The 19,383-nt window shown below is 47.0% G+C and overlaps 1 protein-coding gene across 2 annotated transcripts; it reads left to right on the top strand.

Annotated features, from left to right (window-relative positions):
• The first annotated feature begins 4,966 nt into the window (after nucleotides 1-4,966).
• Nucleotides 4,967-10,948, top strand: LOC133109721 (serine/threonine-protein kinase pim-3-like). Of its 2 annotated transcripts, XR_009704780.1 has the most exons (6): nucleotides 4,967-5,002; nucleotides 5,196-5,574; nucleotides 5,910-6,086; nucleotides 6,178-6,298; nucleotides 9,854-9,984; nucleotides 10,847-10,948. XR_009704780.1 is itself a non-coding variant. In XM_061219240.1 (5 exons), exons 1-4 carry the CDS (start codon nucleotides 4,997-4,999, stop codon nucleotides 6,276-6,278), a joined length of 663 nt encoding a protein of 220 aa, XP_061075224.1. In that variant the 5' UTR covers nucleotides 4,967-4,996; the 3' UTR covers nucleotides 6,279-6,298; nucleotides 6,725-6,761. The 2 variants fall into 2 exon arrangements, 1 of the variants encoding a protein (XP_061075224.1); XM_061219240.1 differs by lacking the exons at nucleotides 9,854-9,984; nucleotides 10,847-10,948 and adding an exon at nucleotides 6,725-6,761.
• The last annotated feature ends 8,435 nt before the right edge of the window (nucleotides 10,949-19,383 follow it).

Genomic DNA, 19,383 nt, shown 5'->3' with positions numbered 1-19,383 from the left:
GAGGGCTCCCGAGGGATGATGGAAGCGGCCATCACGGAGCTGGCGAGGTCCCAGCGGGCCCTGCAGGAAGCGGTGGTCGAACTCTGCCGCCTATCCCCCCGTGACGGATCGAGACGAACCCCCCGAGAGGCGTTGACAAAGATGACAGCTGATGATGACGTTGAGGCGTACCTCCAGAATGGCCGCCGGCAGCCTGGGCAGCCATACTAGCCCCCTTCTTGACGGGAGAGGCCCAACAGGCCTATCGAGATATGGACATGGCTGACGCCACCGACTACCTCAAGTTGAGGAGAGCCATCCTAGCCCAATATGGGTTCAGCCTACCTGCCCGAGCCCAGCGATACCACGAATGGGCCTATGACGCCTCCCAGCCTGCCCGGTCCCAAATCGCCGCCCTGACCCGCCTGACCAAGAGCTGGCTGGCCGAGGGAGAGGGGCCACCCCTGTTGGAGAGGGTGGTGTTGGACAGATGCACCCGCGCTCTACCCCGGGAAGCCAAACGGGATATAGCCCAGGTGGGACCCACCTCCGTAGAACTGCTAGTGGGCCTCCTCGAAAACCATCAGGTCACTCAGAAGATGCTCCAACCTGAACGCACCAAAACCCCGCGCCGCCCAGTTAGGTGCCCAGCACAGGTGAAGCGCCCACCAGCCCGCCCTGACCAAAATCGGCGGGGCAGACCTGACGCAGGGAGACCACGGCCGGAGTGGAGATGCTATAACTGTGGTGAGGAGGGGCATCTAGCCAGGAACTGCCCCGGGAGGGAGGTGTCCAGGCCCACCGCCAGGGGTCCGAGCAGCCCAGCGCACCCCTGCCTGTACCTGACCACCTGCTGGGCGCACCAGAGTACGGAGGCCCCCAGGTTCCCGATACGAGTAGGGGGACAGGACACTGTAGCAGTGCTGGATTCGGGCAGCGCCATCACCTTGGTAAGACCAGAGTTTGCGGGAGAAAAGAGGGGTGAAGAGGTGGCCGTGGCGTGTATCCATGGGGACACCAGAGAATACCCCACGGTGTGGGTCAACCTAATCACACCACGGGGGACGCACGCGGTAAGAGCGGGGGTTGTGCCAAATTTACCCGTACCGGTACTAATGGGAAGAGACTGCCCTTTGTTCCAGACTTATTGGGAGGAGGGGCCCCGGCCTCTGAGGGAGACGAGGCCACGACGGCCCCGCCGGGCTGCCCGCCAGAACCCCCTACCAGTCTGGGCCGCGACGTCTGGGGACAGTGAAGGAGAGGCCCTGCCACCTGAGAGGAAACGCCAACCCAGCACCCCGGCCACCAGTGGAACCATCACTGCGTCCGAGAAAGAGCTTGGGGAGGCCCTGCCCCCGGAGAGAGATGTCCGTCTAGCCTTCTCGGAGGGCCCCCAAGAGGTGAGCGAGGAGGCCGAAGCACCCACACGGTTTGGCACTGCCCAACTACATGAGCCAAAGTTCGCTCAGGCCTGGAGAGATGCCCGAGACATTAACGGGGTACCACAAGGGCCGGTGAGTACACCATCGTATCCCTTCTTCAGGGTAAAACAAGACCTGCTCTACCGAGTCTGTAACCCACAGGGGGAGGAAGTGGAACAGCTGCTCGTCCCTCAACCGTTTGTGCCCCGAGTCCTCTACTTAGGTCATACTCACCTGCTGGGAGCCCATCTGGGGATGGAGAAGACCTACGAGAGGATCCTGGCAAGGTTCTATTGGCCCGGGGTGAAAAAGGCTGTGGAGGACTACTGCCGACACTGTGCCGTGTGCCAACTCCACAGCCCTAAGGTAACCCTTCGGAACCCACTAATACCCCTGCCAATAATTGATGTTCCCTTCAGGAGGATTGCGATGGACATCGTGGGGCCCTTACCGAAGTCCAGCCGGGGACATCGGTACATCCTCGTAATCCTGGATTATGCAACCCGCTACCCAGAAGCCGTCCCGCTCAGGACCGCGACCGGAAAGGCGGTTGCCAGGGAGTTGTTCCTGCTGTTTAGCAGGGTCGGAATAGCGGAGGAACTCCTGACCGACCAAGGATCGTGTTTCATGTCGGGGGTCCTAAAGGAGATGTGCCGGCTGCTACAAGTGACCCAACTACGAACCTCCGTCTACCACCCCCAAACCGACGGACTAGTGGAGAGGTTCAATCAGACCCTCAAAGCCATGCTGAGGAAAATGATTGAAACGGACGGTAAGGACTGGGACCAGCTCTTACCCTATCTTCTCTTCTCAGTCCGAGAGGTACCCCAGAGCACCACCGGCTTTGCCCCTTTTGAACTGCTATACGGTAGACGACCCCGTGGATTACTGGACCTGGCGAAGGAGGCTTGGGAACAGCAACCGTCCCGAACCCGCAGCCTGATCGAGCATGTGGAGCAGATGGACCGGCGGATGGCCCAGATCTGGCCCATGATGAGGGCCCACATGGAACGGGCACAACGGGAGCAAGCCAGGCTGTATAACCGGGGAGCCCAGGTGAGAGAATTCGCCCCAGGAGACAAGGTGATGATTCTAGTCCCCACCAGTGAATGTAAATTTCTGGCCCAATGGCATGGGCCGTATGAGGTCGTGGAACGCACAGGACCTGTGAACTACCGAGTGAGACAGCCGGGGCGACGACACCGCCTCCAAATCTACCACGTCAACCTGATGAAGAGGTGGCATGAGCCACCCCCAGCTCTGACCCCAGTCCTCTCTGCCCAGTGGCTGCCCCCACCGACCCCTGACGTGAGTATTGGAGAGCAACTGAGCTCCCGCCAGCAGCAAGCGCTACGTGAGCTGGTGAATCGAAGCCGGATGGAACCTGGCGGTTCTGTAATGACTTCCGCCGCCTGAACGACATCTCCCTGTGTGACGCGTACCCGATGCCGAGGGTGGACGAACTCATTGAGCGGCTGGGACCGGCCCGGTTCATCAGCACCCTGGACCTGACGAGGGGGTATTGGCAAGTTCCCCTAACACCCCGTGCCAGGGAGAAGACGGCCTTCGCGACCCCGACGGGCCTCTACCAGTACACCGTCCTTCCCTTTGGCGTGCATGGAGCCCCGGCCACGTTCCAGAGGTTGATGGACCAGGTGTTGCGGCCCCACCAGAGGTATGCGGCCGCCTACCTGGATGACATCGTCATCCACAGCACCGACTGGGACAGCCATGTCGACAAAGTCGAAGCGGTGCTGAGGTCCCTGAGGGAGGCCGGGCTGACGGCTAACCCAGCAAAGTGCCGGCTCGGATTTAAGGAAGCTGCCTATCTGGGCCACACGGTCGGGAGGGGGCGGGTGAAGCCCCAGTCGAACAAGGTCGACAGCACCACCTGGCCCCAACCGGCTACAAAGAAACAGGTGAGAATGTTCCTGGGTCTGGTGGGTTACTATCGGCAGTTCATTCCGGAGTTTGCAGCACGAGCAGCCCCCCTACACGACCTCACCAAGAAGGAGCAGCCCAACCAGGTCCAATGGAACCCCCTCGCCGCTGCAGCCTTCCAGGACCTACGGGCCGCTCTAGGTGAGAAACCAGTCCTCATAACTCCCAACTTCCAGAAACCCTTCGTGCTGCAGACCGACGCATCGGAAGTGGGCCTGGGAGCGGTCCTGTCACAGATCCAGGACGGGGTGGAGCATCCAGTGACATACATCAGCAGAAAACTCCTCGGCCATGAAAGGAATTATGCCACGGTCGAGAAGGAATGCCTTGCCATCAGATGGGCGGTAGGTAAATTACGTTATTACCTACTCGACCGTGAGTTTCTGTTGGTGACCAATCATGCTCCCCTCAAATGGATGTACCTGAACCGAGACAGCAATGCCCGAGTAACCCGCTGGTTTTTAGAGTTGCAGCCTTACCGGTTCAAGGTGGAGCATCGCGCTGGGAAGCTGCACCAGAATGCTGATGCGCTATCCAGGAGGGAGGATGGCCTAGGGGCAGACGCTCCCGCCCGGGGCTTGGAGCTGAGGGGGGGGGGTATGTGGCACCCCTGCTCCTGAATGTTGTGCCACGTGGGTGGAGAACCCTGGAGGGGCCCGGGCCGGTCAACCGCGCAGACGTCACGCATTGGGAGAGGTGTGCGAAGGGGTATATCTGCCTAGAGATGTGATGGGGAGATCAGCACCTTGGAGAGAGATCCCTCTACCTGGGGTCCAGGACCCCGGCCAGCGCACGTGAGTTAGCAGAGTGGAAAATCACTGACTCACCTGCAGCCTCTTTTCCTAATGAGCAGGGAATGGGATTTAAGGCGCGGTCGAGGCTGCAGCCAGGCTCAGTTGGTGCCATTCCTGAGCGTGTGAGAGTGTGGAAGGCAGGGAGAGGAAGGACCTGCAACGCCCAGCCATACTGAACCTGAGGAAGACCCCACCTTCACGGACGGCAACACCGAAGACCTGGAAACGGACGCCGGTCACGTGAGCCAGATAAATTACCTCCCTATTCACCCCCTGTCTTTGTGTTTCCCGCCAGCCCTGACGCGGCCGAAGAGGAGAGGAGGGAGGAAGCCCTGGAAAATACCCCGGTCTGGGAAGAATCTTCGTTTATTTTTTGCCTAAACGGCCCCTTTGATTTCTCCAGTTTTCCCCTACCCTTGCCCTGAGGGGGGGCGCTATCACCGATACCCCGGAAAAAAAAAAACACAGAAAAAATAAAAAGAAGTATTTTTTCTGACATCTGCTATCTCCTGTGTTGGTTCCTAGCTCTGCCCACTCTCTGCACCTCAGGATTCACCCCGAGGCACCACACTATAAAAAAGGAAAATTGCTGGGGCGTGGAGGCTTTGGCTCGGTCTATGCAGGGACCCGCATATCCGATGGACTTCCCGTAAAAAACCTTTTCTATGATCACAAACTCTGATTACGATTATATCTCATGACTATTGATTTATCTATGCTTATTATTATCAAATGACAAAACTGATTTTACCCAACTTTAAGGCATTCACCTAACACAACATGCTGTGTTTGCTATCAAATATATCTCACATGTGTTTTCATCGGGTGGCCCTTAAATATGTTCTGAAAGATGAAGAGGAAATGCACGTAAGTACCTCTTCCATGAGTTATGGGGCTGTAACCAGAGACAATGCAGAATAAAAATAATGTACGTAACTATGTGTTATAGCATTAACATTGACTAACGTTCCAAAAAACTGGAAATAAAAAAACTCACCATTTCATGTTATGTGCTAATTTGGCAAGGCTCTCACCAAAACTGCTTGACGTCTCTCCACAGCCTAGGAAGAAATTGTCCAAGCCCAAGGAAGTCGGACTATTTGAAATGGTTAACAAACTATCAGGTCATCCCAACATCTTGAAACTGTACAACTGGTTCGATAGACCTGCGTCTTATGTAATGGCAATGGAGCGCCCCAACCCCTGCAAGGATCTGTTCACATACCGCCAGGATCAGGGGGGCGTCCTGGATGAGGACGAGGCGCGCAATGTTACCAGTCAGCTGCTGGGCGCGCTGCAGCACTGTGAAGACCAAGGAGTGGTGCACCGGGACGTGAAGCCCGAGAACATCTTGATCCAGACGGACACCAAGGAAATCAAACTGATCGACTTCGGGTGTGGAGACCCGCTGAAGAACACCGCCTACACTGACTTCTCTGGTCAGTAAATGGAGGCAGAATCTGAATCAACCTTATTTTCATTGCACATTGTACTAGACCACCCGGTGTCTTAGTGATGAGTCCTGTCAGGATATAAAGAGGTCACACTTGGTTAGTTAGAAACATAGGCTGCTAAGATGCTTGCGCTTCCTACAACCGACAGTCTTCAGTCCTCCAAGTCTGATGAGGGTTGTAGGAAGGTTGTAGGAAGCGCAAGCATCTTAGCAGCCATCTTAGCTAACTATCCAAGTGTGACCTCTTTATATCCTGACAGGACTCATTTTTTACCTAGCAAACTGTACACCGTCCTGATTTTTGTTGTGTCTGTTTATCAGGGACCCCCGAATACTTGCCAATTGAGTGGTTCCAGAAAGAGAAGTTCCTTGCAGGCCCTGGGACTGTGTGGTCAGTGGGCGTAACCCTGTATAACCTCGTTTGCGGCGGCGATCCCTTCACTTCTTACACCAGCAAGGGAATGCGACATGTGGAGATCAGTGCCGGGCTGTCACCAGGTGAGGAGCCAGGAGGTCAGGAAAGAGCTGCATTTCAACACACCCTCCGTTTCCTCTGTCCAGTCATACTTTATCTGCGTTTCCCTAATAGAAATCAAGGACTTCATTTGCTGTTGCCTGAGGCCCCAGGCAAGAGACCGACCCACCCTGGAGCAGCTGCAACTCCACCCCTGGATCCTGAAACACTTCTAATACCCAAAAAGACTCGACAAGTACGCTTGCTTCTGCTTTAAGCAGTCCTCATTCAAAACTCCATTGGCATCAAGAGTAGGCAATTGGTTGAATTTATTTATATAAATCAGGAATGGCAAGCATGCCTGTTTTACTGGAGGCATACTACATTGCATTCTTTGGGAGTACTTATTTACAATAAAATGGCATGTTAGTTGGCCACAAAGCAAACTTATTTTACGAGCTGAATAGCTACCTTGCCAAAGGTATTATGGTAGCTATGTAATTTTAAGTCCCTATTGCTGACTTGCTTTAAAGCTTGGAGCAGGAATTATCAGTCAGATGTTAGTAATTTTGTGACAGTGGCATAATTGTGGCATAATGTTACAGTACATGTTAGTTTCACTGCTTGCTTTTAGCCCAGATAGATGCTCACACACCTTTCATCTATTCCTTCCTTTTGACAGCCGGAATAATGGCAATGACACCGAGAAACGAATGACCCATTGAGGAGAAAATTATTTTGAGAATGGAGATAAGTATAGATATAAAATGTAGATAGAAAGGAGATAAATGTAGTTATAGAATGGAGATAAATGAAGATATAGAATGGAGATTAATGAGCTAAAACATGACAATTCACAGATGAGGTGAATAACATTGATTATCTTGTGAGAAGGTCTGCGATATATTAGAGTGAACCGTTGGTTCTCGTAGTCACTGTGTTGGATGCGTGAGAAATGGGCAGACATAAAGACCCGAGAGACTTTGACAAGGGCCAAATCATTATAGCCAGACAACTGGGTCGGGGCATCTCCAAAATGGCAAGGCTTTGCGGTGCTCCCAGTCAGCAGTGGCAAGTACCTACCGACAGTGGTCAGAGGAGAGACAAACCACAGCCACTTGGTCGTCCAAGGCTCATCAATGTGCAAGGGCAACGAAGGCTATCCCTTCTGGTCCAAACCGACAGAAGGGCTACTATGGCAGAATTTTAATGATGGTTACGTACGAATGTGTGACACAAATATTCTGTGCATTATGCCACAGTAACCCTTCTCTTGGTTCGGACCAGATGGGATAGCTGCTGCGCATGGGGCTGTGTAGCTACAGACCAGCCCATGCTAGCCCCTGTCCACCTTTGAAAGCACCAACAATGGGCATGCGAGAATCGGAACTGGACCTTGAAGCAATGGAAGAAGGTTGTCTGGTCTGATGAGTCCCATTTTCTATTACATCATGTGGATGGTCGGATGTGCATTCACCGGTTACCTGGGGAAGAGATGACACCAGGTAAACGGTGAACACGTACCATGTGGATACATGAGGTGAAAGAGAATGGGACTCATCGGACCAGGCAGCCTTCTTCCATTGCTCCAAGTTCCAGTTCCGATGCTCGCGTGCCCATTGTAGGCGCTTTTGACGGTGGACAGGGGTTAGCATGGGCACTCTGACCAGTCTGCAGCGACGCAGCCCCATACGCAGCAGGGTGTGATGCAGTGTGTTGTGACACATTCCTCACGGCTCAGACCAGACGGGATAGCCTTCATTGCCATCGCACATCGATGAGCCTTAGGTTGCTGGTTTGTGGTTTGTCCCTCCTCGGACCACTGTCGGAAGGTACTCACCACTGCTGACCAGGAGCACCAGACAAGCCTTGCCGTTTTGGAGATGCTCTGACCCAGTCATCTGCTCGTAAGTATTTTGCCCCTGTCAAAGTTGCTCAGGTCTTTTACACCTGTCCATTTCTCTTGCATCCAACACAGCGATTACGAGAAACGACTGTTCACTTACCTTTTAAAATATCCCAGACCTTGATGTTCCCTTTTGTTAGAGATAATCAAAGTTATTTGTGACCTGTCATAATGTTTTGTATGAAGAGAGATGAATCTCAATATTATTCACAACTTGTGCCTTGTCAAAGTCAGGCTCTCTGGGAAGCGAGCATTGCCTTCCCGGACTCGCCCGAGGGCACAAACGGGCCGAGGCTTCCATACCAGGGGCGTGCTGAGATCGGACACCAGCATGCCCCTGGTAGGGAATTGGCGAGTAACATTGATTATCTTGTGAGAAGGTCTGCGATATATTAGAGTGAACCGTTGGTTCTCGTAGTCACTGGGTTGGATGCGTGAGAAATGGGCAGACATAAAGACCCGAGAGACTTTGACAAGGGCCAAATCATTATAGCCAGACAACTGGGTCGGGGCATCTCCAAAATGGCAAGGCTTTGCGGTGCTCCCAGTCAGCAGTGGCAAGTACCTACCGACAGTGGTCAGAGGAGAGACAAACCACAGACCGGTTGGTCGTCCAAGGCTCATCAATGTGCAAGGGCAACAAAGGCTATCCCTTCTGGTCCAAACCGACAGAAGGGCTACTATGGCAGAATTTTAATGATGGTTACGTACGAATGTGTGACACAAATATTCTGTGAATTATGCCACAGTAACCCTTCTCTTGGTTCGGACCAGATGGGATAGCTGCTGCGCATGGGGCTGTGTAGCTACAGACCAGCCCATGCTAGCCCCTGTCCACCTTTGAAAGCACCAACAATGGGCATGCGAGAATCGGAACTGGACCTTGAAGCAATGGAAGAAGGTTGTCTGGTCTGATGAGTCCCATTTTCTATTACATCATGTGGATGGTCGGATGTGCATTCACCGGTTACCTGGGGAAGAGATGACACCAGGTAAACGGTGAACACGTACCATGTGGATACATGAGGTGAAAGAGAATGGGACTCATCGGACCAGGCAGCCTTCTTCCATTGCTCCAAGTTCCAGTTCCGATGCTCGCGTGCCCATTGTAGGCGCTTTTGACGGTGGACAGGGGTTAGCATGGGCACTCTGACCAGTCTGCAGCGACGCAGCCCCATACGCAGCAGGGTGTGATGCAGTGTGTTGTGACACATTCCTCACGGCTCAGACCAGACGGGATAGCCTTCATTGCCATCGCACATCGATGAGCCTTAGGTTGCTGGTTCGTGGTTTGTCCCTCCTCGGACCACTGTCGGAAGGTACTCACCACTGCTGACCAGAAGCACCAGACAAGCCTTGCCGTTTTGGAGATGCTCTGACCCAGTCATCTCCTCATAACTATTTTGCCCCTGTCAAAGTTGCTCAGGTCTTTTACACCTGTCCATTTCTCTTGCATCCAACACAGCGATTACGAGAAACGACTGTTCACTTACCTTTTAAAATATCCCAGACCTTGATGTTCCCTTTTGTTAGAGATAATCAAAGTTATTTGTGACCGGTCATAATATTTTGTATGAAGAGAGATGAATCTCAATATTATTCACAACTTGTGCCTTGTCAAAGTCGGGCTCTCTGGTAAGCAAGCATTGCCTTCCTGCTGAGATCGGACACCAGCATGCCCCTGGTAGGGAATTGGCCGATCCAGCAGCCCAAACAGGGCGTCCTCGCCGATACCCCCGGCTGGCACAACACCACTACACCAGACGATGAAGACGCAGCTACCTGGCCCTCGTCCTGTCACCGGAACTTTCTGAGTATCTAAGCGTGACCTCTTCATATCCTGATAGACTAAATTTTTACCTGCCAGACTGTACACCGTCCTGGTTTTTGTTGTGTCTTGATCAGGGCCCCCCGAATACTTGCCAACTGAGTGTTTCCAGAAAGAGGACCAGCCCACCCTGGAGGAGATGCAGCTCCACGCCTGGATCCAGCAGGCCTGATAGACACTGGAGTGTGGGGATGTACCCCATTGACTGGTATGTAATTCTAACACACAAAAAAGCCCCTGCAAGTACGCTTGCTTCTGCTTTAAGCAGTCCTCATTCAAAACTCAATTGGCATCAAGAGTAGGCTGTAAATCTTATTTTTACAGAAATCAAAAGTTGGCAACACAATTGGTTGAATTCATTTATATAAATCAGGAATGGTAAGAATGCATGTTTTACTGGAGGGAATTTACATTGCATTCATTTGGGAGATGTGTTAATACTTATTCACAATATAATGGCAATGGCAAACTTACTTGACTAGCTGAATAGTTACCTTGCCAAAGGTATTATTTTAGCTATATAATTTGAAGTAGCTCTTGCTAACTTGCTTTAAAGCTGTAGCAGGAATTATCAGTTAAATGTTGAATAATTTTACAAAATTATGGCATAATATTACAGTACATGATGGTTTCACTGCTTGCTTTAAGTCCAGACAGATGCTCACACACCTCTCATCTATTCCTTCCTTCCTTTTGACAGCCGGAATAATGGCAATGAGACAGAGAAACAAATGGCCCATTGAGGAGAAAATTATTTAGAGAATGGCGATAAATGGAGATATAGAATGGAGATATACACCAGTAAGGCAAAAAATTATGACAATTCACAGATGAAGTGAATAACGTTGATTATCTCCTAAGAATGACACATTTTAAGGTCTGCGATATATTCGAGGCTAAGCGAACCATTGGTTCTTGTAGAACTTTCTTACTTGTAGAACTTGCACCCCAAGTTTCCAAGTATCCAAGTGTAACCTCTTCATATGGCAATTAGCCAAAACATTATGACAATTCACGGATGAAGCGAATAACATTGATTATCTCGTAAGAATCACACATATGATTCTCAGGTACGGCAGGCCAAAGCCACAGAAGAAGCCAACGGAAGAGGGGCGGGCCAGTGAGGAGACCACCGCCCAAAGACTCCCTCCTATGTGTTTTGATCAGTGCCCCCCGAATACTTGCCAATTGAGTGGTTCCAGAAAGAGGACCAGCCCACCCTGGAGGAGATGCAGCTCCACGCCTGGATCCAGCAGGCCTGATAGACACTGGAGTGTGGGGATGCACCCCACTGACTGGTATGTAATTCTAACACACAAAAAAGCCCCTGCAAGTACTCTTGCTTCTGCTTTAAGCAGTCCTCATTCAAAACTCCATTGGCATCAAGAGTAGGCTGTAAATCTTACTTTTACAGAAATCAGAAGTTGGCAACACAATTGGTTGAATTCATTTATATAAATCAGGAATGGTAAGCATGCGTGTTTTACTGGAGGGATTTTACATTGCATTCATTTGGGAGATGTATTAATACTTATTTACAATATAATGGCATGTCAGCTGCCACAAAGCAAACTTACTTACTAGCTGAATAGTTATTTTAGCTATATAATTTGAAGTAGCTATTGCTAAATTACTTTAAAGCTGGAGCAGGAATTATCAGTCAAATGTTAGTCATTTTGTGACAGTGGCATAATTGTGGCATAATGTTACAGTACATGTTAGTTTCACTGCTTGCTTTAAGCCCAGACAGTTGCTCACACACCTCTCATCTATTCCTTCCTTCCTTTTGACAGCCGGAATAATGGCAATGAGACAGAGAAACAAATGGCCCATTGAGGAGAAAATTATTTAGAGAATGGCGATAAATGGAGATATAGAATGGAGATATACACCAGTGAGCCAAAAATTTACAATTCACAGATGAAGTGAATTATCTCCTAAGAATGACACATGTCTTTAAGGCCTGCGATATATTCGAGGGTAAGCAAACCATTGGTTCTTGTAGAACTTTCTCAGTTTCCAAGTATCCAAGTGTAACCTCTTCATATGGCAATGGGCCAAAACATTATGACAATTCACGGATGAAGCGAATAACATTGATTATCTCGTAAGAATCATGCATATGATTCTCAGGTACGGCAGGCCAAAGCCACAGAAGAAGCCAACGGAAGAGGGGCGGGCCAGTGAGGAGACCACGGCCCAAAGACTCCCTCCTCCACCAAGAACAGTTCCGAGTAGCCCGGCTGGGCCAATCAGAGGAGCTCTACCTTCACTGCCAACTCGACGGGCACCCCTGCCAAGCCCTGGTGGACACGGTGTCCACCATCACCCGGCCTGGCGTGCTCCCCAACACCACGGGCACACTTCCACCAAGCTGAGAACGGCGACTGGTGAACGAGCAGAGACGAGAGGATGCAAGCTGCTGTGCGTCAGCAAACCCACCATGACTTCTGGCTGGTCATGGTCATGGTCACTAAAACATAGGCGTAGTAAAATAGCTTATAGTGAGTTGTAATATTTAGAAAAAGTAAATACGGAGTGGCTTCACCTCAATGTAATGTATTTGGACTTGGCAATTAAAAATAATGATGTCCTCTGAAAAGGGGTGGTGGTGGAGGGATTAATAATAAAAGAAAAAAAAGAAAGTTCAGTCGGTGACCAGATGGAACATTTCACTGCAAATGAAAACTGAATGAATACAAAGAAACCCACTCTGACCCAATTATTGGCCAGTGCAACTTAAGTAGTTATTGACAAAAAAGGGGGGGCCATCAAAAGTCATCTTCCTAATAATTTACTATATAAAGAAATTAAAAGTTAGTGTCAAAAATTATTACAACATCCCAAACACAAACAAACTACACTGGCAAAGAGGAACAGAAGTTGTAAGTTTATAAGCAGACAGGTGGACAATTAGCAGGACAGTTTAGTGCCATTGTTGATGTTTTTTCCTGACACAGCCAGGAGGTTGCCTGTTTATGTAATGTGGCAGGAATAATGCCAAGAGGAGGAGACATTTTGGAGATCTGGTCTCTATTAGCCTCTAATGGGCTACCTATCACCTATAGGACAGATTTCAAAACCGGCATAGTGTATGTGTGCACCCATTTTTGGTTAGTTACAACACTAATTGAATTTTGTTTTGTAGCAGTAAAGCAGAGGATGGATTCAAACTGGGACCCAAAAACCATACATAACATAGTGAATCGTTACACCCCTACTCCACAGTAACTCCTATACAGTGTCACTGAGGGTCACACCAAGAGCATCCACTAAGTACCTCATTCCTGTTGCAGCGTCTGAGGATGGCTGCCACTGGCTCCATGGGGTCCACCAGCTGTTCGATCTTCATGCAGTTCCGCAGGATCATCCCTGCGTCTGACGTGGAGGTCGCCATGACGATACCTGGGCAGTCCAGAAGCTTGATGTGCTTGTCCAGGTGTACCTCCTGAAGGTGCCTGCAAGAACATTACACAGGTTTCAAAACCACTTCCTGATTAGCCCTGCTCCATGACTAACTCATCATATTGCCTTATACAAATGTCAATCACTCTCATGTAAAGCTAAAGATACAGCACACTGCAAAAAAGTCTAATTTACTAAAACAAATGTCTTAGAAATAAGATTTAAGTCTGAAAATACAAGACTAAGATACTTATTAAAGGTACAATCACCTATTCTACCTTTAAGACTGACTTGTTTTTGTATTCTTGCAGTGCTGGTAAATTTCACGGCTTACCTGGTAACACCTGGTGTGGCTCCCACACTGCAAGTGCGAGCACGCTTCAGACTGTTGATCAGACTGCTCTTTCCCACATTGGGGAAGCCTGAGGGAAACACAGCCAGAGTTAATAAGACAGCCTCACCAAAATGGTTTTATCAAAAAGAAGAGTTTTTTTATTCATTGTCTTGATTTCCATTTATTTAAATTCCTTAAAATTCAATCAACTTGCACACACACAAGAACAATATGGGATGTAAAAAATCTATATGGATTAGAGATGGTTCACAGTTTCAGAAGACACTAAAAATAATATGGAGAAAGACTGCAATAGAGTACTCTGATGGTATTTAAATGAAAAACTAGTAATGCAGAAAATTGTGAAAACTGTGTGAAATTGTGACAACTGTGTGAACAGTACTCTCTAGGTGTTGACATGGAAACCCAGCGAGGCTGTACTCACCCACCACACCCACGGTGATGGTGGTCTTGATGTTGAGGTTGCGGCAGTAATTCCCCAGGAGTTTCATCAGGAGGTCGGCCCCACACACGCACTGCTGCCCAGGAGCTCAGAGGAGGCCTGCGTTATGGGCACACTGCTGCGCTTCTGCAAGGGGGAGGGGTCTGTGATGTCATCAAACTGAATAGGAACTGAATAGGAGACAACTTAATCTAGTTTCAGGACCAAGAAAACTGGGGCTATCAGCAGCAACCAAATCATTTCATTTTGATATATTTTAAGGGCATGTTTCGGGTAATTATCTAGATAGCTTGAACATGTGTCTACGTGGTTCACAGGACATGATATTAATATTAAACCCGGGGTGGATTTCCCCAGAAACTCACAAACTCCAGTGGTTACCGGGTGTATTGCAGTTTATTAAAGGGGCAGTTCCGATTCCAAAAATGAACTTAAAGGGAAACAATGCAGGATTTATTTCCTTGATTCGCTCCCGTGTTCACCATCAGAAACAATGACGGAAGCTCACTCACCAAGCAATGAACTATTTTGCTATGACTAGCTATGTCAAGTAGCTTTGCAACACTGTGTTGTAGACTGCTGGAATCATATCTCTTTCAAAAATACAGTAATGGCTGCATTCATACCAGTCATACTGTCAGAAGTATGCCAAATACGTCAAACAATCAACCAGGCTTTATTTACAGAGCACATTTCATACAAATTTGCAACACAATGTGCTGAACACAAAAATACAAATAAAGAAGATAAAAATCAGGTCAAATTAATAAAATAATTTAAGAAGAGTACAATTATTTCAAAACAATATGGAAAGCAATGCTAAAAAGGTAAATCTTGAAAAAGTACTACAGATGTAGAACCCCACAGTCATTACATTGCATTACAGTCATTTAGCAGACGCTCTCATCCAGAGTGACATCCAATGAAGTGCAAATCAGAACCAGGGACAAGTGCGTTGAAGACCCTAGGGGAAAGTACAGATCCGAGTCCTAGCGTGATCACATAGATAAAACTTGACCCTTGAATAGTACATCAACTTTCATATAGCTTACACATGACTAATTACAGTGGTGAGGAAGGGAGGGAAAGGTGCAGCCTGAAGAGGTGAGTTTTCAGTCCGCGCTTGAAAGTGGTCAAAGACTCTGCTGTTCTGACACCCACAGGAAGGTCATTCCACCACCGCGGGGCCAGAACAGACAGCATTCCTGACCGAGAAAGACATGCAGGCTGTGACAGCTCTGTTCCAAAGATTAGGGCTGCAGAAATGGAATGCCCCCTCACTTTTTTTTAGATGCCAAAAATCTGAACGTTTGTAAACAAAGGTCGCGAAGATACTTCCGGGTGGCCACTCAGTGGCGGAACGAGGTAACGTTAGCCTACTTCAAAATCGACTGAACCAGAGCTGAGTAGAAACAAGAAACAGTTAACTACCGGGTGGCGCAAGGGGCGCCGCACCATGACGACCTTTGGAAAAATTTAGATCACATCATTGAATAATCGATGGGAATTTAATGAACATTTTCCTACTCTGAACAGTGGTAAGGGCCATCAAAATGATATGTTTAAAGCCCTAGTGGTGCTGAATATAGAAAGCATGCACAAGCAAAGTGGAAAACTTGGGAAGCTGCCCAAAATTAAAAAATACTTTCCAGAAAGGTTCCGATAGTGCTCAAGAAGCTAACCATAGGCTAGCTAGTTCTAGTACAGCAGTGACTAGCCTAGCTTCGGATAAAGAGCACAGTGATGGAAAGATGAAGCCGACGACGAGGAGAGTATTCTGCAACCGCAATCACAGGAGCCCGCGGTGCCAGCAGCCGAAGATAGCACCAAATCAACGAATAATCCGTAGTGTTTGCCAGTGAAAAAGGACAATGTTTGTCAGATGATGGCCCAGCAATACTACCAAAAGAGAACTACAAGCGACACGTTTTTCTCCCCCAGGTTGATGCAGCTTTAGTCGATTTTTTTTCTCTGCAGCACCAAGGATGTAAACCGCATCTTGCAAAGGACATTTGGGACACTGATACAGATCTGAGTTTAGAAATAAAAACAGTTGCCAGAGCTTAGGTATGGAATTGAGATGCTTAGGTACATCTATCGGGAAAATATTTTGGAGTAACGTTACCCACATTTTAGCTTTAATCTGCGCTTATTGTTAACTTTCCCATCTCAAACGTACTATCTGCAATCGACATGTTACAAGATCGTTTGAATTGATTGGCCGAAATTTCAATTGAGCACCAAATCTGTCGCAAATTGGATTACTCCAAGATAATTGAAGAGTTCGCAGCAGCCAAAGCAAGAAAGGTGCTCTTTTAAATGGTGAGTCAACGGTATTGATTCATTACACCTGTCTTAAGTCAAAAATAGTGGTCAATATGTGATAAATTGCCTTTTTTTTCTCTTAAAAAGTTTAACGTAGGGGGAGGCATATTCCTATTTTGCCTAGAGCGCTGAATTGTCTTCCCTTTAACGATTCTTAAAAGGGAGGATAACTCAGATCCTACAGTCCGTTTACAGGGCGGTCTCAGATTTGACAGGTGCTTGGCACAGTCAATGACAGCTGGCACAGAGACGCTGACATAAGTTTCAAAGTGTAAGGAACATGGGGGGGGGGGGGGACTTGCTCATGTTGTTGGCAGCTAACATTAGCTAAGGCGGTAAACACTGGATGATACGTTAAATCCGACCTTGCCTGTTGTTAGTTTTAGTGGTAACGTTATTGTAGGGTTTCCAATAACGCTTGCTAGCTAGTTTGCACTGGTTATTCATGTTAACGACGTTGGCTAGCTAACGTTAGCTACAACGTTAGGGGGCGCTGACAGCTAACGTTAACGTTACTTTAGCTTGTTAGACGTATAAATCATATAAATGAAACAATTTCGTTCAGTTTTCACAATTATTTTTATATTCCAACATTGACTTGGTTAAATGACACGGAAAACACTGCCTGCTATTCATTTTCCTGAACATCAGCAGGCAGCAGAGCCAGAGCCGTTATCCACCTAGAAGCAAGTGTTATGACGTCATGCTGATTTGTACATGTTTTGTCACGTCACAGAACAAGCATTCTAGACTGAAGAAATAATCTATATAAGAAATTATTCCAAAACAAAATATCCCAAAGAAGCATAACACAATTTCATTTGTTGGGTATTTTCATTGAACGGAACAATGCCAAAAAGGAAATTAGCATGTAAGACCTAGGCTTCCTTAGCAATATAGAATTGAAGAATTCAAGCTTTATTAGGCTTACACCATATAGAATTCACATTGTAAGCTTTTAGCCTTCTAACGCGTAAACTGCAATTAGTTAGCACATACATAGATATTCATCAGCTCTGATACGAATTGCAATACATGGTATTTTATTGATCACATGCAATCACTTGTGTAATTAATTATATTTCTAGCCTGAGATAAAACTTTGCTTTGAGGAGAAAAAATAGGCCTACAATGAATCTAGAAAACTGAACAAGAGGACGCTAACAGATTCAGACTGTGTTTTTTCTTCCGTCCAGCCTCAGACGATTGCCGTCCTGAGCAGAAGAACGATGGTGATAACTTGGACTTCTCAAGACGTGATCCCTACAATCTTCGAGGTTAGCATGACAACAAAACAAACAACACAGCTGTAGTCTAGTTTCTTTCCCAAACAGTCAGGAAAATTATTTTTCCTCAGTTTAACGTAATAACATGAAAGATATCCTTTGAAACATTAATTCTCCTCGCACTAACACAAATCTTCTGAAGCAGCAAGTTTTCAGAAAGTGCACATGGTGTGTATGGACCGGATCGCAGACAGGTGCCTTAATCATTTTATGGTGATTGCCACTTTCATTAGAGAAATTATACTGTTATACTGTTCTGCATATTCTGAATATTTTCTGCAGATAATGACTGTAGAAAATGTTCAGAAATTAGTTTTGCCTCACTTAATTTGCCTTTCTTAGGAAATTGTGTAGTTCACATTGATGCTGAGTCAAGATTTTGCAAAAATTGGCATTTTCTGCAGATTCCTTCAATATTGATGCAACATCCAACATAATGTTGGGAACAGCTGTTTCTTGGAAGTTTGATTGGGGGAAAAAAAACCTTATAAATAAATAACAGTCCACTGCTACTGCTTTTTTAATTTCAACACTGATTTTATTCTGTGCTGCTCAATTAAACTGCATGTTTTTTTACTTATCTATTTATTTTGGTCTTTAAAACAATAGCCATAATAAAAACAAATGTACCTCGCAATAAAAACAAAAAACAACATTTTATTCCTGAACAAATCATATTGCAATCAAATCATCAACCATACAAACAAAAAATCCATACCAATCCATATTTAAACATGAACTGATGAGTTTATGCCTATTAAAAACATTCCATATCATGCAATGTTTTCAAATGTTTTCAGGATCTGTAGGCAGTGCTCTTCTATTGCTGTGTCCTAGCCTCCCCCTTTTGAACAGTGAACAGTGGTGCTCTCCTCTCTGTGAAACTAACATGTACATTCTGAACTGAAGGTACATTCAGACTGTATTCTTATGCTTGCACGTCCTTTTTAACCAGAGAGGAGAGTTGAGGAAACAAAGCCAGAGCAGGAGCCAACTTCTCCCACTGCAGAGGAACCACTCAACAAGAGAAAGCGCGGTCAAGATACTGTCCAGGCCTACGGAGACAAAACCCCCAGATCTAAGAAGAGCCCACAGAAAGGTTAGGATAGTAACACTGAGCAGATCAGCAAGATTGCTTTCTAATAGGCATCATCTGATACAACCTCATTGATTTGTACTTATTAAACAAATCATGAATGCATTATTATATTATCCATTAAAATTGTGGACTTTGGACTTTATGGACTAACATGCATTTTATAACAGTTTTAATCTAATTGGCACATTTTGAATGACCTGTTTTCATAAAGCAGGAATCTGCAAATACTGATATTTAAGAATGTAAAGAGAGACCTCCTTTTTCCCCAAAGTCAAGGCTTTGAGAATATTTGAGAATGCTGCTGCCTATCATGTGGTTTTATGTGCAATACAGTTAGACCTATATACCATGCTCTGAATAACTGGTGTCTACCTGCTTTATTTTAGAATCCGTCAACAGGGTCTATAAAAAAGGAAAATTGCTGGGGCGTGGAGGCTTTGGCTCGGTCTATGCAGGGACCCGCATATCCGATGGACTTCCCGTAAAAAACCTTTTCTATGATCACAAACTCTGATTACGATTATATCTCATGACTATTGATTTATCTATGCTTATTATTATCAAATGACAAAACTGATTTTACCCAACTTTAAGGCATTCACCTAACACAACATGCTGTGTTTGCTATCAAATATATCTCACATGTGTTTTCATCAGGTGGCCCTTAAATATGTTTTGAAAGATGAAGAGGAAAT

This window comes from Conger conger, chromosome 14 (assembly GCF_963514075.1).
Source record: "Conger conger chromosome 14, fConCon1.1, whole genome shotgun sequence".
Classification (NCBI taxonomy): domain Eukaryota; kingdom Metazoa; phylum Chordata; class Actinopteri; order Anguilliformes; family Congridae; genus Conger; species Conger conger.
The sequence above is the reverse complement of the archived record's forward strand: the minus strand, read 5'-3'. Positions and strand labels throughout refer to the sequence as shown.

Bases quoted from the DNA above. Each gene is read 5' to 3' on its own strand.
- LOC133109721 (XM_061219240.1), top strand. The intron at 5,575-5,909 runs GTCAGTAAATGG...TCTGTTTATCAG, and splicing joins CGCCTACACTGACTTCTCTG to GGACCCCCGAATACTTGCCA. The intron at 6,087-6,177 runs GTGAGGAGCCAG...TTTCCCTAATAG, and splicing joins CAGTGCCGGGCTGTCACCAG to AAATCAAGGACTTCATTTGC.